This window comes from Gopherus evgoodei, chromosome 8, assembly GCF_007399415.2.
Source record: "Gopherus evgoodei ecotype Sinaloan lineage chromosome 8, rGopEvg1_v1.p, whole genome shotgun sequence".
In the NCBI taxonomy this organism is placed as follows: Eukaryota; Metazoa; Chordata; order Testudines; family Testudinidae; genus Gopherus; species Gopherus evgoodei.
This window is the reverse complement of record NC_044329.1, coordinates 109,636,012-109,658,980: the sequence shown is the minus strand read 5'-3', so window position 1 is coordinate 109,658,980 and position 22,969 is coordinate 109,636,012. Positions and strand designations below refer to the sequence as shown.

The following is a 22,969-nucleotide window of genomic DNA, read 5'->3' as shown; positions in this document are numbered from 1 at the left end:
GTGCTCCCATTCCCTACGGGGCTCAGGGAGCAGATGGCAACTAGAAGTTAAACTGGAGTCCCTTGTTGGCCATTCAGAGCATTCCACCTCTATGAGAATGGGACAATGCAAAGTTTGTGTTTTAGGGTTTGTTAAATTTGCAGGCTGAGTTCATAGTGTCCTGCTTTCTGAGGAAGAATGAGTTAGTAATGTAGTCATGTCAAGTGACAGAAGGAGAAACTTGAGAGAGAACATACAGATGTAACTTACAACTTTCTTCCCCAAAACACAGCTTTGGTGCTTTACTCCAAAGAAACCTCAAACCATTTGTATTTAAGAGAGCTATGCTTTGGGCCTAATCCTGCAAAACACTATTACACGTGTTTAAGTTTAAGCATCCGCATCCACAGAAGTTAATGTGACTATATACAAGTGTAAATAGGACCAGGCTTTAAACTGTCAAAACAGATATACACACAATGAACCAATGGCTTCACAAGAATAGTTTCAATTCATTCTGAAATGTGCATTGTAATCAATCTTTTTAAAATCAGCATAACTACAAGGAAACTCTCCCACGTATGTGGTATGTGAAAAACATCACTGAGAATTTGATTTATGTTAATAAATAGAGGGGAACTCGGAATTCTGACTGAGCCCTGGTCTATTTTACAAACCTACATTGGTATAACTACATGGCTCAGAGGTGCGGCACCCTGAGCGACACATTTATATTGACTAAACGCCCATTGTAGGCAGTGCTATGTCAACATAGCTACTGCCTCTCGGGGAGGGGGAGTACCCATGCCAATGGGAGAATTCCCACCAGTGTCAGTAGCATTTTCACTAACACTAACAGCGACACAGCTGCACCACTGCTAAGCACAGACAAGCCCTAAAACTCCCTTCTATCCTCAAAATCATGGTACCGTAAGCAGGCACACCAGCTCTCCTATAACCACATCAGGACAGCTTTGAGCAACAAGTGATTCTGCATACCACGGATCCAATCCAGTGTGGCCAACTCATGCAATACTTGTTTTTCTTAACGTCCCAACTTCTCAAGACCTGTAATTGAGATTCTTAACTTTCATTTTTAGGAAAAATTATGTTTAAGTCTCTCAGTTGTGGAAAAAGCTGGAAAAAATGTGATACAAGTGTAAAGGGCTCAAACTCAGAAGTCAAATAAACCAACCTGTTTTTTTAAAAATCATGATTTTTTTTAAAACAACCACCTCATGCTTTTTTTGTGTGTGTGGGGGGGTCTGACTCATCATGCTTAAACACTTGGTGATAGTAATGCGGCAAAGACTTTACTTAGTCAAAACTCCCAGACACCTTTGTCCATTTTCCTTCTGTGAGAACTGCAGGGTTAGGGATTATGTGCCTGCTACATCAGGGTGCAAGGGGATGAACTGATGACAGAGTTTCAGCCAGAACTCTGAATTTCTTGCCTTTTGTTAGTTAAAGCCTGGACACTTCACATACCAAAAACATCCATTTAAAACCACATAAAGTGTATCAAGCTGTGTTTGGGGACTGAAGACTTTCCCCCTCACCCTTCTTTTAAATAGTTCACAAAATATTTGGTTCCCAAGGAAAATAATATAAACAAAGTCTAGTATAAATACTATGTCTTAACTTCAGTGAAACAATACTTCGCTGGATTAGACACGGTGGGGTTGTTCTGCATTGCAAAATGAGTCACAGATTGACAGTGACTCATTAAAAATGTCACGTTCTACAAGTAAGTGTCCTTACCTGTGCGCTACCAATACCCCTCCTTGGCAGGTGGGACAATGCACTCTAGCTACCTGTGGGGGAGCTTCTATAAATACCAGAGAACTGCTCCTGTCCCTGTGTGTCCCCCGCCCCAGATCCTCTCAGTGGTGGAGCCCAGCCACGTTCTTCCCCCATCCTTGGCAGGGTGGGACAACACATTCCAGCTACATGAGGGACAGCTCCCATAAGCCTGACCTTAACAAGTTTACTTATTTTATAACCTTGTCCATCTGCCTCTGACCCATAGCTCACCACAGTCCTAGTCATCCTCATCCTGCTAAATCTCTCACTGGCTCTACCTGCATCTGTGCTCTCTCCATCCCAATCTCCCACTGCCTACCATGCTGACCAATATTTTCTCACTGTTTCTTTGTACTCTCCTTTAGGTCTGTCTATATCCGTTTTCCTCTTGTTTTATACTTAGATTGAAAGCTCCTTCAGGGAGAGCTTTTTGTCCAGGTTGTACAGTGTGCAGCACAATGGGGTCCTGGGTTCATGACTAGGGCTCCTAGGTGGTAGAATACAAATTAATAATCAATAATTTAACTGAGTACATATATGTCAATTAGATTTGAAAACATGTTTAGTTTTAATGTTTGCATTTCTCAGTGAACATAATTAGTCACTTTCACTTTTGTCAGTTTCACTCAAGTTCTCATGTACTAGTACAATACTCCAATACTGATCTAAAAAGTAGGGGAATACATATTTTTAATTACCATATTTTTAGTAAGAACCTCTACTTTCCCCTTACCCTTCCTAAAAAAAATCCAGCTTGGCTTAGGTCTCTGAATAGCTACACTAACTTCACTTGGGGCCACTCAAACACTGCACAGTTAATGGTGAGAGGAAATGAGGCAGAAAGGTACTGTCCATCCCTCTGAAGAAAAACGTGGCAAGTAGTTAAGTCAGCCAGGCTTTTTCCTTTTTTGTAACAAACTTCCCCAAACACTGTCTCATGCTAGTACCTCTTGTGAGATAAATAATGAAGTGATGGTAACTCACCTCCTGGATATTTACAAGTGCTATTAAGGGGAACAAGATGGATAGGAGGGAAGCATTAAATGTGACAGATCTTGTGTCCAGTTCCAAGCACCACAAATTTAAGAAAGATGTGTACAAATTAGAGAGTCCAGAGGAGTCAGCAAAAAGCTGACCTGTGAGGAAAGGTTAAAAAACACTGGGCATAGTCAGTCTTGAGTACAGATGACTGAGGGGGAACTGCTAACAGTCTTCAACTATGCTAAGTGCTCTTATAAAAGAAGAAGGTTGTCAATTGTTCTCCAGATTCTAGCCACTGAAAGTAGGACAAGAGGTAACGGGTTAATCGGTTGAAAGGGAGATTTAGGTTCGACATTAGGAAAAACTTTAAACTATAAAGATAGTTAAATACTGGAATAGGTTACATCAAGGGAGGTTGTGGAATTCCAGTCACTGGAGGTTTTTAAGAATAGGCTAGACAAATACCTGTCAGGGATAGTCTAGGCATACTTGGCCCTGTCTCAGCAGGGGATGGACCAATGTGACCTCTTGAGATCCCTTCTAGCTCTACATTTCTATGATTCTATAAGAAAGTATTAGAACAGAAGGATTTTCCCCAGAATTCTGGTGGTACTTCCCCATGGGACTTAGACAAAACACCAAAGCCACTTTTTGTAAGAGAGGGAAGGAGGGTGGGTAGGGGGTTAAAGAGTCACACTGGATGGGTAGCCACTGGCGACGATCTCTATAGGACCCATGGTAGATTATGCCTGGTGGACAGGGTGGAGAGGCTTCTGAAAGTCATGCTGTGTCAACAGTTCTAATGTGGCTCCCGACAGCCCCCTCAGCACTGATTTGCTGCGAGAGCAAGGTGCATTACTGAGGAGAAAGACAGCTGGTGAGTCCTGCTGTACCTACGGTTTTTCTCTTGGTATGAAAATCAGGGAGCCTGTGTCAGGGAGGGAGCAAGAGTACTAGAACCCTTTTTGAGGAACTCCGTAGCTCTTCTCTACCCTCTTTACGGTTCGTGGTATTGCGGTCGGCTTTCGACACAAGGCCCCAGCAGTTCGTCATTTACTGAGAGTCCGATCCTGCCCAGGCCAAACTCTGTCAATATGTATAACAACCTAGGAGATATTTCTTGTATGACAGACCTCTCTCCCCAATTCTCATAAGTAGCATGGAGTCATCTGGCACCGGTACTAATGCTAAGGGGACTTCTTCATCAGGTAATGAGTATGAAAGGTATTTAGGTGGTGAAACAGGATGATGTTACTGCTCTGACATTAGGTCTGGCTCTTCTTGGTATCCTTCTCTGTCAGTGGCAGTGGTCTGACAAGGGATGGCACTGGGGAGTGCAATCTTTTCCTTTTTCTGAAGTGCAGTATATATCCATTCCTACAAGTGTGTGCGGGAGGACTCCAGGATATAGAAAGTGCATCACTCTATCCCAGGTCAAAAAGTCATGCACTGCAATTTAAAAGACACTGATCTCACACACATGAACACTTACAGGGAGACCCATACTGACACACACTCGAAAGGGAATTTTCAGATATGCTTTGATTTGAAAATCAAGTTAACATTGTTTCATGCAAAAATGAAATGAAAAGAAAAGAAACTTCGGATTGACTGGCTCAAGAAAAATCTCAGTCACATCTACCTTTTTAAAGGTGTCAAAAAAAGCTGTAGATTATTAAAGACTCTTTTCTTTGTGAGCCAAAACTTAATGAGATTAATCTTAAATATCACAAAAGTTATACAAAATTTTTGGTCATGTGAAAAGCTCCTAGCTGCTGTTAAAGTATTTGGATTCTTTCTGTCAATCTAGGTTCAGTGGCACTACAGGTGATCTACTCAGCTTTTCATTGCGCACCAATACTGGCTCTTAGGCCTGGTCTACAGTAGTCTGTTATTTCGGAATTAGCCGAATTAATTCGAAAAAAGATTCCGTCCACACGACCAAACCGTTTTTTTTTCCAGTTTAAAGGGCTCTTTAATCCGATTCCTGTACTCCACCTCAGCAAGTGGAGTCGCGCTTAAATCAAGATCGCAATCCCGGGTTAAAGGTACTGTGGATGCAATTCGACGTTACTGGCCTCCAGGAGCTATCCCAGAATGCTCCCTTGTGACCGCTCTGGACAACACTCAACTCTGATGCACTAGCCAGGTAGGCAGGAAAAGCCCCGAGAACTTTTGAATTTCATTTCCTGTGTGGTCACCATCAGCACAGGCGACCATGCAGAGTCCACCATCACAAGAGATCACGCAGACCGGATTCACAGACGAGCTCCAGCACGGTCTGAATGGGAAGTACTGGATCTCATTGCCTGTCGGGGAGACAAATCTATTATGGCAGAACTACATTCCAAAAAAAGGAAGCAAATATGTACACTACAGTCTCCAGGGCCACGACGGAAAGAGGCTACTCCAGGGACACAGAGCAGTGTCGTACAAAAATCAAGGAGCTCAGGAAAGCATATCAAAACGCCAGGGAGGCAAACGGGCACTCTGGGTCACAGCCCCATACATTCCGCTTTTACCGTGAGCGGCATGCAATTATGAGGAGGTGACACTACCACTACCCCACCACTGTCTGCGGACACCTGCAAGGGGGGAGTTGCATGGAGTAAGGAGGAAGAGTCATTGGAGGAGGAGGAGGAGGAGGAGGAGGACAGTGCACAGGCGGCAAGTGGGGAAATCCGTTTTCCCCACTAGCCAGGAACTATTAACGCTGGATCCAATAGCCTCCCTCCAACTCTCAAGGCGGGCTCCTGGACCATGACCCCGGAGAAGGTACTTCTGGTGAGTGAGAGCCTGATCGGAGCCCTGTGGTGGGGGGCATGGGGGAAACCCAGCCGCACTGGGCTGTTTGCGTTTAGTTTAAAGGGTTTATCCCTGCTCAGAGCCTCATCAGAGCCATGCGGTGGTGCGGGGGGGATGTTGTGTGAAGCGATCATCCTAGAGAGCCCGCAGGCCCTCCTTTTATATGGCGAACCCATCAGGCATTGCTTGCTATGGGAAAAGGGGTCCAGCAGTTTGAAAGCATTGAAATGAATGTGGAAGAAGCAGAACGCCGAGTGCTTACCCTGGCTGCCCTGCAAGCTGAACTCTGTTGCCTGGCCGTGTGCGATGGCTTACTCACACCAAAGGGCAGGCACTTCAGTACAAGAGACAAACTGCTAACTTGTACAGAAAGAACATGTGCTGTGCACTATGAATTGCCTGTTTCACTGAGGAGTGTCCCCTTTGTTCTGTGAAACGTATCTTTTAAAATACTACCCTGCCTTTTTCTCCTCCCGCCGGTGCAAATGTTTCAACGCGGCCCCAATCTACTCCGTCCCAGAGGCTGGCCCAGATTAGAAGGCTGAAAATAAAAACTCAGGACGACATGTTCGCCAAGCTCATGCAGTCCTCCCGTACTGATAGGGCCCAGCTGAATCCATGGAGGCGAACAACTGCAGAGTACTGTAAAGCAATACAGGAACATGAAGAGAGGAGGGATCCACGCGATGAGAGCCAGCAGGATGCTATGGTCAAGCTCATGGGGGAGCAAACTGACATGCTCTGCTGTATGGTGGATCTAATGAGGGAAAGACAGCAAGACCACGGACTGCCGCTGCAGCCCCTATATAACCATCCTCCCTCCTCTCCAAGTTCCATAGCCTCCTCACCCAGACACTTAAGAGCATGAGGGAGGAGGCTACGGGGACCCACACTCAACCCCCGAGGATCGCCCAAGCAGCAGAAAGCTGGCATATGCAAACTTTTGATTTGGTTTCTGGACTTGTCCTTCCCTCCTCCTCCACCCCCCTAACCCAATAACCTCCCCTTCCCCGGTCTACCTTTGGATTTCTCTCAATGTGTTGTGAAACAAATAATGAAGAACAGTTTTTAAACAATTTTGACTTTATTTCCTTTCATATAGATAGGGGGTGGGTAACTTCAAGAGAAAAACACAACAGTCACACCGTACCCTGGCCAGTCATGAAACTGGCTTGCAAAGCTTCTCTGATGAGCAACACATCCTGCTGTGCTCTTCTAATCGCCCTGTTGTCTGGCTGCCAGGCGAGTTGCCTCAACCTCCCACCCCACCATAAACATCTCCCCTTTACTTTCACAGATATTGTGGAGCACACAACAAGCAGCAATTACAATTGGAATATTGGTTGTGCTGAGATCTAACCGAGTGAGTAAACTCGCGCTTTCAAAAGTCCACAAGCACATTCTACCACCATTCTGCACTTGCTCAGCCTATAGTTAAACTGCTCCTTACTACTGTCCAGGGTGCCTGTGTACGGCTTCGTGAGCCATGGCATTAAGGGGTAGGCTGGGTCCCCGAGGATAACTATAGGCATTTCAACATCCCCAAGAGTAATTTTCTGGTCTGGGAAGTAAGTCCCTTCCTGCAGCTGTTTAAACAGACTAGAGTTCCTGAAGATGCGAGCGTCATGCACCTTTCCTGGCCATCCCACGTTGATGTCGGTGAAACATCCCTTGTGATCCACCAGTGCTTGCAGCATCATGGAAAAGTACCCCTTGCGCTTTACATACTGGCTGCCCCCGTGTGCTGGGGCCAAGATAGGGATATGCATTCCGTCTATTGCCCCGCCGCAGTCAGGGAACCCCAGCGCATTAAAGTGATTCACAATGGTTGGCACATTTCCCAAAGTCACTATCTTTGATAGCAGCTGGTCAGTGATTGTGTTGGCTACTTGCAGCACAACAGTACCTACAGTAAATTTGCCCACTCCAAACTGATTCCTGACTGACCGGTAGCTGTCGGGCATTGCAAGCTTCCACAGTGCTATGGCCACTCGTTTCTCAACTGTGAGGGCTGCTCTCATTTTGGTGTCTTTGCGCTTCAGGGCAGGGGACAGCAAGTCACAAGGTTCCATGAAAGTGGCCCTACGCATACGAAAGTTTTGCAGCCATTGGGAATCATCCCAAGACCCGCAACACAATGCAGTCCCACCAGTCTGTGCTTGTTTCCTGGGCCCAGAATCAGTGTTCCACAGCATGAAGCTGGCCCAACACCACCATGATCTCCCAGTCGCCACATGCCATGCTTCTAGGAATGTCTGTGTCCATGTCTTCATCAGTGCAGTACAGGTCACGACGGCTGAAAAATGGCAGGGAATCATTGCTGTCTGTAGCTTCCACGGGAGCCCAGGACCGACAACACGGAAAAAGCAGTAGAAGCTGTGAGGCTCAGTTCACAATGGCCAAAAAACGGAGGGGAATCGTTGCTGTCTGTAGCTTCCAAAGGAGCCCAGGACCGACACCCGGTTTTGCAGGTACTGCACATACTGCTGGATAAATGCGCAAGGTATTTACAATGGTCAAAACTGCAGCAGAGATCTGAGCGGGCTCCAGGTTTGCTGCACTACGGCGCCTGCATGGGTAATCCTGGAAAAAGGGCATGAAACATAGGAGAGCTGTTCGGTTCAAGATGGCTGAAAAAAGGTGATAAATGGTTGTCTTCTGCAACTTTCACGGAGGTGGTAAGCTTGCTAGAGCTATGAGAGCGGGAGAGCAGAGTTTGCTGGCGGAAGCTGTGCAGCTCAGTTCACGATGTCCAAAAAACAGCGGAAAATTGTTGCCTTCTGTAGCTTCCACGGGGCCCAGGACCGACAACATGGAAAAATTAGCTAGCGATGCAAGAGCGAGAGAGCAGAGTTTGCGGTAGAAGCTGTGCTGCTCGGTTCACAGTAGCCAAAAAAAGGCGGGAAATAGTTAGATAAAAGAGTAGATAGAAAGACAAGAGGACATGTGAGGTGGATTCACAGTACCAGGAGATGCACCATATTGCACCATCTGCTGGCAGTATGGCATCTGCGTGGCTTTCATGGAGCGAGAGTCGACACACACCCAGAAACACCCACGAGAATGTTTCTGCCCCATCATGCACTGGGAGCTTAACCTAGAATTCCAATGGGCGGTGGGGACTGCAAGAAGTGTGGGATAGCTTCCCACAGTGCACCGCTCCGACGATCGATGCTAGTCTCAGTACTGTGGATACACTCCGCCAAATTCACATGCTTTAGTGGGGACACACAACACCAAATGTATACAATCGCTTCTGAAAATTCGAATAGAATAAGTTGAATTAATTTCGTACTGTAGACGTAACCTTAGTCAGGAAGCGCAGAACACAGACAGCAGATGTAAATACATTCTGTATGTTTTTACAGCAACCTTGTACAACTGTTCACACGGGACAGATTTAGCAAGTACTTGGCCACAGAGGCACCATGACTTGTAGGTTCATTTCCCCTTTACTACTACTCCTGCAGTAAAATTAAATAACTTCAGGTTTATAAATAAAACAAGACTAGACTAAAGAACTAAAGATGTCCTAAGTTCTACGTCAGTTTATCGTAACAAAAAAATTGCTCTTAAAAAAAATTACTGTAATACTGAAATTCTCTGATGGAAAGTGCTATTAGAAATGCAAGGCCCTTTGCAAAACAACGAAAACTCTTCCAGCACCACTGGAAGAGGCATTAATCCTATTTTACAGCAGGGAAGACAGAGATTAAATGACTCAGCTACTCTCTTGAACATTAGAAATGTGTGTTACCCTCAGAACGTGCGAGCGTATTTCTTGCCCTTCTCTCCCACACCCTTTTTGTGTTGTCATCTCCTAATTTGTTTGTTTCTTCATTTAAGGCCAGATTGCGACAGGCCGCATACGTGAATGGAGGGGAAGTCCTAGTTCAGCTTGCACAAGAGAGTGTCTCAACTGCAGTCTCCGGATTCCACCCAAATGTTGTCATGAGATACATTAACTATTTTGCTTCATGCAAAATTATCATTAATCTCACCATAAGGCCAAACCCTGGGGTCTAGCCAAACTGCCCACCCGATCTTTGAGCCATTATGTGCAAGCGTGAACCCCCTGCACTGAGTTAGAGCCACCTGAAAGCTTCTCTTTCTTACACAAGCTGCTAATGACCCCAAGGAACAAAACGGCAGTGGAGGATTGACACAACATAAGAGTAATCTTGCCACAACCCTCTTCTCTCCAGCCCTATGCTCAAAGCAGAAGGAAGAAGTGGCAGAATAGGAGCAGCTACTCCCGCTTTGTGCCACCAGAAGATCCCCAATGCACAGGAATGATCCTCCTGGAACTAGATACTCTTGCTCTATGGCTGGAATCCACTGAGGTGCAGTACAAGGTGGCTATACTGCACTAGAGAATATTTAGCAAATAACTATCTGTCTCAGATCACACCTATCACCCTGGTGTCAGAGTTCACAGGCTTTTCAGTTACACTCTGGAGAGGCTTAGTTTTCTTATACTGTTCTACGCCACACACACCCCCAGCCACCACTGCCATTGCTACTGTACCAAATGCAGGGATTACCTGTTTTCCTTTAAGTGAAAAACAGAAATAAAAACACAAGCAGAAACTGCAACTGTAACAGGAAACCTAGAAAGAACTGAATCAAAGAAAAATTAAGGTATGCAAATAAAAATTTACACCATTAACCCAAAACTCACACTGTGCATTGGCTTGTAGATCATAGGGATCATTTTAATCCCAAATTTAATCAACAGAATTTTACACATACTTAAGACTTCTTACAGAACTTGTACAGCAATTCTGCTGAGGTATCACAGAACTGGGTGGCGTTTAAAAAAAAAAAGGGGGAGATAAACTAGCCTCTGGCAGCAGCATTGTATGCTATTCCTAGCCTTTTTAAAGGGAATTTCTGTCTTTTAGAACAATGTAATCCAAAATTCACTCCCTTAAACTAAAACAAGAATGTTTAGGATTAACAGGTAAATTCTCATAGTTTAGTCAGCAAAAAGTTCCAAGAGAAAGTTTCCATAGCCAATCTTCCCTTTCCTCCTGGTTAGCTAAGCTTAGAATAGTTAAATTCCCAACAACTGCAAAAAATCCATCACTCCCTGAGGTAGACATCTTGCAACTTTGGTCAAATCTCCAAAACCAGCACAGTTTATAAAGCTACATATATGCACACATAATAAAAATGTTGATTTAAAAACTCAGCTCCTAAGAACAAACAAAGCAGGGCACCAAAACTAGTGGGGAAAACATACAAGAAAATGGAAAGAACATTTCCCTGTGAACCAGTGCTCAGACACCGTAATGAGGAAACATGGTATAAAGACCCAGATAGAAAACAAGGTACCAACTCCCGCAACCCAGTATATTCAAACTAAAGATTCCAAGTCACTTGGCTAATTGAAAGTACAAGACAGTAAGGTACACAAACTGAGTTTTAATTCTAGTTTGCAGGCTTTGTATCAGTACAGGCTAGCTGTAGGGAAGAACAGCCAGGAGGAAAAGAATCAATGCCATGTATAAAAGTAACAAAAACTCATCCTTTACTTGTGGAGAATGACTGCCAAACACCGCATTCCTGTTTCTCAAAGGGATTAGGCAGCTACTAAAACTAGCTGCATGAAATATGTGCTAAAATATCTCAAGAGATTTCACTACTAAGCACTTGGATCACTGGAAAAGAACTTGCACAAACCAAAGAGAAAATTCATGCCAAAGAAGGAGTGTGTGTAACTGCAGTAACATGGTAGCTTTTTGATGTGATTATTTTATGAGTCAGGGCTCTGTTCAAAAATGTGTCAGAATAGCACAATACTTCACCAGGAAAGGGGAAAAAAGGACCAAAAGCTTTAAAAGGGTAACATTTAGATGTTTAATCTTACTATAGGGCCTTATTATAGGGTCAAGGGAAGGGCCCTCCCCTTTCCCTTCTGTCGTTTTGGTTTTGCTGGAGACGGAGCTTTCGGTGCATGCCTGACAAGTAGCATATTTCTAATAGGGTAAATTTGGGTGTCTCTACTTCCATTTTAATCTCCCTTTTCTTGTCCCCACCTCCTAGCTTTCTTTCTTTTATTATTGCAATACTCTGGGCTAACCTCACTGAAGTAGAGAACTACTGCTATTCTCTTCTGTTGCAGAAACACCACTGTCACCCTTTTGAAGAATTAATACTAACCTGAAGGAGAGGCTCCTTCTGCACTGCAGAGGAAATACTTCCACAACACAAACCTCAACTGTTTGGTGAATAGTTGGCTATAAGGACATGGAGCAGAGTGCTGGAGATCCAGTGATGCTAAGTTGCCTCCAGAACTGAGCAAGAATAATGGCCCTTGTGCAGTCTACTTCTTTTCTATGAACTGAGTGTAACGAACAGGGGAATCTGTTTGTATGATCTATGAATTCTGTGTGAGATTATGAACTCTGTACGCAACTCTGCCAAGCAGCCAACTCCATTTTGAATGTGCAACCCTTTACCTTCTCTACTGTCTGTTTGCCTCCAGATTGGGCTGAAATAGTAAACACAGAACAGAAGAGAGTAATTGACGTGAAATGCTCTACCACTGAAATTAAATTGCTCTAGAGAATAAGATCACTCCTACCCAGGAGAACTGGGTTTGTCTGAGAAGAGGTTGCCTTGGCAACAAAGTTGCCTGACAGGGGTCTCTGGTCACCTGGGAAAGCTGGAAAGGGAATCACCTGCCAGAGAAGACTGGAAGGGAGGAACACATCTATAAGGGATCTTTGGCCCCTTTCAGCAGCTCAGGCTGATAGGCGCTGATGCAGCCTTGAGGCAGGCAGGGGAAACTCTTCTTGCTTGCCTGAGCCCAGATGGTCCCCAAGGACTCCCAAGGGAAGGGTGTGCTTGACAGGGACATTACAGTTAGGATGCATATTGTTGTCTAAATTATCAGTACTGTCTTGTGCTTTATATGACTAAATATAAAACAGCAATAGTATTAGAATCTGTGCAAAGTGTCTCTGTGTGAGTTATATGCTTCACAATTGCCACGTGCCTCCTGAAGAGTTAAACAGCAAACCAGAAAGTACTCACCTTGGGGTGGAGTTCTGGGAGAGGGTACGTTTAAAGTGACGGGGGAGTCTGAAAGGTCACCATTGAGCCTGGGGGCCAGTCAGCTGGTCAGCAAGTTCCAGTTCTCAGGAGGGGGTGCCAGACAAAGGATCTGTGCCCTGAGAGTGTGCCTAAGAACCTCAAGATTGGGAGAGTGGCCAGGCACTGATCAGGCCCCAGGGGCATAAAACACTCAAGAATGCAGTGGATGGGTCCTTTCACAGCAGTGATGTGTGGCCAGCCGAGGAAGCCTGAGACAGTGGCACAGATCCAGTCCATCTGGACATTCAAATAGGTAGGCCAAACTCCCTGATCACTGGGAAAACTAAGGATGTGCTCTGGAATCCCTCGCATAGAATGGCCCTAGAACTAGTGCAGACCACAGGGGGTTTCATACCTGTCAATTTTTCTTGGAATCCTTGTGTATTAGGAAAAGAATACATTTTGAGAGTCTCAAAGACCCCTGAGATGCATAATGGTCACTAAGAATTGCATTACCTGTCATGACTCTGCTGTAGCCTGTGGATTTGGCATTTAGGAGAATCAAGTGGTGCCTAGCTGTCTCCCCAAACCAGAGCCAAAACCCCATTCAAGGTTTTCCAAGGGGAAGTGGAAGCATGCCTGAGGAGGATAATCAATTGCAGATTCATCTTTGCTCATGGAAGCAGAAGAGAGCCATGGAAGCCTTGACTATTAGATATTTAATCTGTAAGCTAACAATAATTCTGGGAACTAGGAGCTTTTTACATACTCTCCCCCGGCTCCAGCAGTAAATTATAAGTACTATAAATAAAACTAGCCCGCCACCCCGAGACCTCAAATCCCACTGATTACATTTAAAATTTGCCTAGATTGGAGATGGGGAGGGAAAGTGATTCCCAGTCAATGCAAACAGACACACTGGGGACAAAAAAAAATTCCCTACCAAAGCAACAGAAATTTCCATTAGCACTAATTGGAATTATGAGCACAAAATATAAAATAAGGATCCACAGAGCAAGGGGCAGGGGGAATTCTGAACTGCTACATAACAGCATTCTTCTCTCACGACAATGACAGAAGATTGTGATTGATGGGAGTAAAAGTAGCAGCGTCCTGTTCAATAAGCTATTCAAATATAATGTGACAGAACAATACAATAAGAATCCCCTTTGAGATGAAAATTAACGTGTCTGGAAGTATTTGAATTGCAAATTGTTTCTCCTGAAGCTTAGTACACAGTTGTAAAAAACACCTCCTCAAGTTGAAACTGTGCACGAGTTCAGTTAACTCCTTTAGGTTTTCTTTTTTAAAAGAAATGTCTATAGCAGCACTTAATATATTTTCCTTACAATGCTTTTTGGCACACCTATATGCATTAACACCCCATCTTCCCATACTACAGGCTGCCAGCACATACTGCAGCAGAGAGCAGTGCTGCAGCTCTTGTAGGACTCAGGAAGCATTTCACACTTCAACACTCTTCCAGGAACCTGAGAGTGCAACATCTGTAAAGCATACTACACAAAGTGATTGGTGTGAAGAACTGCTGAGCAGAAGTAGAATCTACACTCAGCCAGGAAACCACCGAAGGGACATCAACTGCACTAGAGGGCTTATTTCCCTACTTTTCCTGTTCAGCATCTCCCACAGTTTTTCTCTCAGGACTGTCAGCTGATACACACATAGCATCTTACAGCCATGGTTGCCTCAATGGATCTGGGACTCTTCAAACACCTAACACCACAATGTCCGCAATGGGGAGAAATTTTTGTACACTGGACTAATGGTAACAAGCCCAGTGTTGCTACCATCTGGCAAAATTAACACTTGTAAAACGCCTGGGGATGACAGTCATGTGTTGTTTGTGTGGCACTGTGCAGACACTGCAAGCTCAAGATGTCCCAGCCAACAGTTTACAGCAATATCTTTTCATCTGACGTACACAATGATGCCGGTGCTTCGGTTTCCCATCAGCAATGCTGCACTGCGAATATATAAAAAACTCAGTTTGTATAAAATGGTTTACTCTATCTTCAGCATGAAAAGCATTTTATAAAAATCTTACTGGCCCCTTATTCAGAGCCTCAGAGGAATCATTGCAAGGGACTTGGAGAAAAAGTTGCATAAGGACAGTGAACACTTAATGAGTGGCTGCTATCTACTGAATGAAGCAAATCCAGATGTCCCTCTTTGCACTCTACAGCCCTGTTGTATTAAAGCGTCAGTTCCACTTTCAAGATGTTTTTAATGGTGTGCTTGCAAGGATACATACTGTACTACTGCTCAAAAGAGATGCCACAGCTTCTAGTCTGAATAGCACATTGAACACATTCAGTATTGATTATGCTGTGGAATTATAACATATCCCAAATCCTAGTCCAGTCCATTTAATTCCACTTTTATATTTTGGAAACCCCATGCATTAGCAGACAGTTCTTTCCATTCTTGGCCAGACAGTTTTCAAACAAAACCCATTTCTGAGGGGGACAATTAAAAACGAGTACAAATGCTGCCAAAAGGAAAAGAAACAAAATAAAACCAAAACACCAGAATATCAACACTTTCCAAAAGCAGACAACTTATGCTCAGCATGCTCAGACAAGTGGAAAAGGTTTTGTTAAATGTAAACCCTACTTGCCACCTGCCAGCAGTAAAGTGCTAGATACCGGTGTAACAGATCCTGCAACAGCCAGATCATGACCTCTACAATTCTCAGAGCTACTCTAACTGATTTTACGGCTACTTTCCTCCCACTTGATGGTATTTGCATGCCTCAAGAAAATTAATGTATGCTACACTACATTTGCTAGAAGGACTCAGCTTTCTTCAGATTACAATTTGTCACAGGAACAAATACATACAAAAATAAATTAGACATGATTAAATTCTTTGTTCAGATGTTAATTTTAAATCTCCAGAATCATAGAACTGGAAGGGACCTCAAGAGGCTATCTAGTCCAGTCCCCTGCACTTGTGGCAGAACTAAGTATTATCTAGACCATTCCTGAGAGGTACTTGTCTAACCTGCTCTTAAAAATCTCCAATGATGGAGACTCCACGACCTCCCTAGGAAATTTATTCCAGTGTTTACCCACGCTGAGAGTTAGGATGTTTTTCCTGATGTCCAACCTAAATCTCATTGCTTCTTGTGATATCCCCAGAGGTTAAGAAAAACAAATTTTCTTCTTCCTCCTCCTTGTAACAACCTTTTACATACTTGAAAACTTATGTCCCCGCTCAGCCTTCTCTTTTCCAGACTCTGTTTCCAAACTGTCATCCTTCTGAAATCATAATTATTGCTCCCAACCACAGCAAAAGTGTAGGTCCTCTGTACTAAACAGATTTAATGTCAACAAATTTTAATTTATTTTTAAGCAGCTTTCAGAGTCTGGAAATAGATGAAATAAATTTAGAAAGAATCTTCAGTGCTGTTGAAGTCCGAAGACCTCCATCTATCCAAAGAACAGGTCCAGCTCAGGTTGCAGTAGGGTTGCCACCCATCCAGTTTTCACTCAGACAGTCCGGGTTTCAGTTTCGGTTTCCAAGTGCCATTTGACAAGTCCTGATGTCCAGTTTTTCAATCTGTGGGGGAAAAAGTGGAGCAGCGGTGGGGCCTCGGGAGTCCGGTTACCAGCCATCAGAAAAGTGGCAACCCTACGATGCAGTAATGGAAGATTCCACTTGCACTGCCTCAACCATGCCCTAGAAAGCAGTGGCCTCTTAAGATAACATAGTTCAACCTCTGTGTTCAGTTCAGTCCTGGACAGCTCTCCTGGGAGTGTCAATAAGGACAGAGATTAGAATCAGCCAAGCTGGTGGATTTTATTAAATGGGACACGTTAACCAGAAAATGGAATGACACCAATTTATTTCACATAAACTAGTGAACAGCCACTAACTGGTAATTTAGTTTTGGTCACTACAGTCACCCTGGGCTGTATTGGAACTGGAGGCACTAGAGGTAAAGAATATGTATCCTACTACCAATTCCCTTAGCTGTTCACTTCTGCTCCTGTTCCCCAAGCCCCAGAAACTCCTTTAAGATATGTCACCAGTATTGTTCACAATATTCCAGAAGAGGGATTGACAGTATAACTGGCAAAACTTTGACTTATATACTTATATTACTCAGAACTTATATAGCACTTCACATTTTCAGAGCACTGTACAAGTATGAACTAATAAACCACAAAACAGCTACTGTATTAAATGAATGCCTGCATGTGTTCACGGCTTCCATGACCAAATGCCCATACGTAGCAATTTTATTATTTAGGCCACGGGTCGGCAACATTTCAGAAGTGCTGTGCCGAGTCTTTAGTTATTCACTCTAATTTAAGGTTTCGTGTGCCAGTAATACATTTTAATGTTTTTAGAAGCTCTCTAGTTATATATTATAGACTTATAGAAAAACTATTGTTGTAAGTAAAGTAAATAAGGTTTTTAAGATGTTGAAGAAGCTTCATTTAAAAATTAAATTAAAATGCAGAACCTCCCGGACTGGTGGCCACGACCTGGCAATGCGAGTGCCACTGAAAACCAGCTTGCGTGCTGCCTTCAGCACCCGTGCCATAGGTTGCCTACTCCCGATTTAGGCTGTTAGTTAAATTTACCTTAGTTCTCACGTGGGCAGTAGCAAACACTAAAATTAAAGTTACATACAACATTTCATCATAACTCCCCTATTCTGTCTGGTCATAACTCTAAAACATTCTAATTGGGTCTGAAACATCTAATTTTTTGCCTCAATCCAAAAGGTAAAATTTTGTGACAGCCTGAGGATTCTCTCTTCTATTATTTTGAATTACTGGTAACCAAAAACAGAAGGAAAAAAAGTTGTCTATTTCGCTTACCAAGAATTCAGAAACTGCTGAAGAAAGCAAGCACCTCTAACCTTAGCTACGTCTCCATAGGAAGTGTGTCTTGGTTTTTGTTTGCTTGTTTGTTTTTTGAAGAGGTGTTTAAAACGATAAGCATTTGGGAGGAAAATGTCATTTCTGAGCATGCTCAGTAGTATCTGTTAAGCATAATGAAATCCGATCACTTTTAGGACATGTTTAGGGGCAGGAATGGGGCATTCTCCCTGCTTAGCCTGACCAAAGACCCCAAAAGAGATGAGCACCTATGCTTGCGTAATAGTCATGAAGGAGTTTTACTTAAGTGCACAGAGAAAAAATTCTTAAAACAACTTTGTTGGGTATTGGAGCATATCACAGAGATTGAGAAAACTGTCCATCTCACAGTTTAAAGGTCTTCTCACAAATTTGCTGCATCCTGCAATTTTCTGAAAAGTCTAAGTTTTCATTTTAAAAACATCTTTTCCATTGTGAAAAAACAGCTGTTAAAATCTGCTAAGGTGCTTCAGCCAAACAGCAGCAAAGGTGTGAACTTATCCTGTCCCTCCTTTACTGCATTCACCCCCAATGAATTCTGAACTTCAAAGGCAATGTGTATATTCATTCAAGAATCATAAGACAGAAAGGGATCTTGAGAAGTCATCTAGTCCAGTCCTCTGCACTCATGGCAGGACAAAGTATTATAAGATATTCCTCTCCATTTTAATCATTAATGGAATCATATGTATGTTAACCTCTTGAAATGTTTTTTTTGTGCTCTAATAACGCTGCATTTTATTTAAAAAATTAACAAATGGTTACGGTGGGCAAATTCCTTTTGGTAAATAATAATTAAAGGTGATCTCACTCATACCTTTTTTAAAAGCAACATACATTTTTGAGCAATACAAAGTTACAAAAAAAGTTGCATTGACAGTATTGTGGCTTTTTACATGTTTTCATATTAGGCAGTTTTAAATAATGTACGTCCTATAAAAAATATTCTAGAAGCACTGAAGTTCATGCAAGATTGCTAAGCAAAAAACTTTTGTTCTATTATTCATATTATAAAAAAACACTCACTATGGGGAGTTTATCAAGACACTCAAAATGTCATAATGAAACAAAATATGTTCTGTGAAAATTCTGTCACTGGGGGAAAAACGAGTGCATTTTTTGTATACATCAGATGCACAGCACAACAAAATCAGTGTGTGAAAGGAGCAAAACTGAATTATAAGGATTGCTATGTCTCTCCCACCACATGAAATGTGGTGCTAGTTTCTTTTTTAAAACACATCATCATGTAAAGAAAAAACTGCAACATCTGATGTAGAAACTTATTCTCCAAACATGGCTTCATGTCCAAGTTTATTACAGTGCCTAGTTTAGTAGAAGATACTTTATCATACAAGTTGGTCAACTCCCAGCTCTCCCAGGGTGAGTGTTCTGGGCTCCAACTTATTTAGAAGTCGAGGCCCTAGAACAGGGGTGGCCAACCTGTGGCTCCGGAGCCACATGCGGCTCTTCAGAAGTTAATATGCGGCTCCTTGTATAGGCACCAACTCCGGGGCTGGAGCTACAGGTGCCAACTTTCCAATGTGCCGGGGGTGCTCACTGCTCAACCCCTGGCTCTGCCAAAGGGCCTGCCTCGACTCCATCCCTTCCTTCCCCCTCCCCTGAGCTTGACGTGCCCTCCCTCCTCTGCCCCCAGCCTCCTGCACACCATGAAACAGTTGATTGGGAGGTGCGGGCAGGGAGGGGGAGGTGCTGATCGGCGGGGCTGCTGGTGGGCAGGAGATGCTAGCGAAGCCAATGAGGGGCTGCCGACACATTACTGTGGCTCTTTGGCCATGTACATTGGTAAATTCTGGCTCCTTCTCAGGCTGGCCACCCCTGCCCTAGGAGTCCATTGGTATGAATTACAGAACAAGCTCTTTTCCAATAGATTAAGATATAATACGTAATACATGCTTGGGAAAATCAGGACAGCAATTACAGCAACTGTATTAAAATCATATTACACACAAGGATTGTCAAACTGTAGCAGCTGTACAATGTTCTGCCACAGAGGACATCACACCAGTTCAGATTGACTTAGTCTCTTGCTGAGTCAGTAGGAACTGGGAACACCATGGAGGTAGCAAGAGCTCATCTTGGATCATTCAAAATCACTGCTGAGCTTCAGAGGGCACAAAGTTTAGCCCAGGCATTCCCAAACTGTGGTAGGCGTACCCGGGGGTATACAAGACATATCTGGGGGGGTATGCAAGAGAAATTGTGTAATGGTGGATTTAATTTATTAATTATTGTATTTACTGCATTTTCATAATGGGCTACAAAGACAAAATTCTGTGGGAATTTGTTATACAAAATATGGGCATTAATTTACTTCAAAATGTAACAATGAGAACACAGATACATTGATGTACAGAGCCCTCACCTCCAATCACCATACAGCATGGGTTCAATTGCTCAGCAACTGTCCAGTCTAACTGAGCTCAGAACTGAGTCAGGGTTTTGTTTCGGTTGTGTATGTCACCCTATCACTATATCTGTACGTAACAGCGAAATATGGACAGATGGTTAAAGACAGGTAATGTTAAGAAGAGCACAAAAAGTATCAGTGAAAAGAAGGGCAAGGATACAAGGGCAGCTGGTAGATCTAGAAGAGGGTATGCAATAAGAAAAGTTTGGGAACCTTTGGTCTAGACTACCTCTGCTGGATGGATAGTGGCCACACCACAGAGCCCAAGAAGGGAAAAAGAAAACATTTTGAAAAAAAAGTATTCGTGATTTGGATGCCCCTCCCACAAACGCATGAAAAATAAAGCATAAATAAGAAGGCTGAATTGTAATACGATGGTACATAAAGAAAGTCATACACATACATGTTTTCAGATAAAGGCACCTTAAAGATGCATCCAAATGAGATTTGGATGTGAACATAAGAACGGCGATATTGGGTCAAACCAAAGGTCCATCCAGTCCAGTCTCCTGTCTTCCAACAGTGGCCAATGCCAGGTGCCCCAGAGGGAATGAACAGAGCAGGGAATCAGCAAGTAATCCATTCCCTGTCACCCATTCCCAGCTGCTGGCAAATAGAGGCTAGCGTCACCAACTATCCGTGCCCATCCTGGCTGATAGTCATTGATGGACCTATCCTCCATGAACTTATCTAGTTATTTTTTGAACCCTGTTATAGTCTGGGCCTAGATACTCTTTTGGATATTCTGTTAATGGCCATTTTACACACCTAAATGTTGATTTTTCATCTAATTAAGGGTCTGTGTTTGAAAGTTGGGTGTTAAGAGTCTATTATTTACACACAATTAAGAAGCCCGATTCTGTAACATTTACAGTAAGTCATCCTATCAAAGCTAGTGGGACTACTTGCATGAGTAACTGCTACTCAACAAAATGTAGAGTCTGGCCCCAGGGGAGTACACACAATAAACAGTTCAGTACTGAACATAAACAGTCTTACCTCAGTCAGTGCATGCAGTTGTCCTTGATGTACGCAGACACCCATAAACCTACAAAACATAGAACAAAGGGTTTTTTTTAAATATATAAATAAAGACAACAGAAGTGAAGAGAGGAGGTGGTTCAGTGTTCAAACATTAGAAACAAGCAAGAATCAGTTCAGTGAAAACTGCACATCTCAGATCGGAACATTTAAAATCCTAGCTTAACAGAAGGGTGAGGGGCTATGATACAATATTTTGAATGCCCAGTTCAATAGCGCTCAGGAGACAAGACTCAAACTCAAGTGGAAAATTACTCACTATGAGGTAAATTGTCATTTTCTTCAAGCCTTAAGGAAAGGCCAACATACAGCTACATCACCAGGGGAAAGGAAAGGGGTCAGTCACAATTACCTACCTTGCTTCCCACTTGTTCGGGAGGGACAGCCAAGCTAAGTAATCGGCTACATGCCAATACAAATAGCAAATAACTTCCCCTTCTGCATTGGCTACATTGTGCTGGCTGTTACTGAAAGGTATGGGGAGAGGAGAAGCACTTTATGCTCGCATATTCTGCTGCCCGGTCACATAAGGCAAGTAAACATTTTACCCTGAATGACTGTCATAATGTGATTTCAAAACACTCAGACTAATCAACTACTTAGACTGTAAGCTCTTTGGGGCAGCGACCACCTCTCTGTGGTATATTTGTATAGCACCTACCACAATGGGGCCCATATCCATGACTGGAGCTCCTAGTATTGGTACTACAGAAGCACCTATCGTCCTTCGTTTTTAAGCACAATGAAGGGAATAGCATGCTAAACATTCAGCCCTAGGCTACAGGAATGCAAACCAGAAACTCATTTCCAAACCTCACCTCCCCCCCAGGTTAAGCTCCTTGTGTTCACCACAAAAGGGCAATTTGTGTAGCAGATGTCACCCTGGATGTGGCAAAATGTGAAAGAAGACTAGTAAGGCAGAATGTAATAAATTCAGTGTCTCCCATTAGAAAGTTAATTAGAGCCTGACTTTTTACATATTATATAGACTCCAGAAGTGTACAGTTGATCCCATATCACTGTAATGAGATGTTCACTTCATAATACAACCATTTTCAGTTGCATCATTTACAATTTGATCACTTAGGGGGCAAAAACATGCTGACTATTAAGTTGTGTTAATGGCTGACTGAGGAACTCTTCCACACACTCTCAACCCCACCCCACCCCCAACCCCCAAAAAAGGGTGTGCGCGAAAATACATCATTTCAGTAAATGTGATCATTCTGGATGTGACAGAGGAACCTTGTGAAGGTCGGTTTGTAGAAATAATGACCTTCCATACCCTGAAACACTTCTGTATTTAAAAACAAAATGATGCAAGGGACATGTAGTCCTAGTTAAGCTAAGCTGCTTTTGAAGAAATGAATGATCCTTACTGTTCTCTTGTTTAACAGCTGACTGGTAAATTACCAGCAACCCAAGAAAAACAATATAGATAAGGGCCTTTGCATAAGCTGAGCTGTGAAAATCTGTTTTCTGTAAGTAGGAGAAAAAAATGGAACTTGCACCATAAAATCTGGTTTTCCACCGCTCTTGCCCCATATAATATCTTTCTTTACCATGGGCAAAAAGGTGGAAGTGTAAATACTCTCTGGTTCATATAATGCAAAACTACGGTGAGTTCAGAAATAGAGACTTTTGGATATCCAGTTATACGGCTGCTGCCTCTTCTCTCCTATGGGCAATTACTTACAAGGAAATCTGTAAACAGGTCATTCATATTTAAAAACCTTTAAAAGGTCAGAAATACATCATCCATTCGAGAAGTGACTGACATTATGCAGGCAAACTCTGAAATACACTTGATTAAACTAAGGCCACTGAGCTTCATTCACAAAACAACCAAGTCTGATACGCAATTCTGGTCTCCCAGGACATTTAGACCCCAGACTCCAGCGGCTACTCCCGCACAAGTTTTGAGAGCTTGAAAATGTATTTGGTCCTTTGTGAAACAAAGAAGACTGATATATATTGCTGTTAATAAAGTTTATTA

The 22,969-nt window shown here is 43.1% G+C and overlaps 1 protein-coding gene across 4 annotated transcripts in view; it reads right to left on the bottom strand.

Annotated features, from left to right (window-relative positions):
* Positions 1-22,969, bottom strand: part of TESK2 (testis associated actin remodelling kinase 2) — a 115,346-nt gene that overhangs the window by 44,857 nt on the left and 47,520 nt on the right. For all 4 annotated transcript variants that reach the window (XM_030572589.1, XM_030572592.1, XM_030572590.1 and 1 more), the window contains exon 4: positions 20,932-20,980. In XM_030572589.1, coding sequence (XP_030428449.1) covers positions 20,932-20,980 — 49 coding nt within the window. The remainder of the gene's footprint in view (positions 1-20,931; positions 20,981-22,969) is intronic.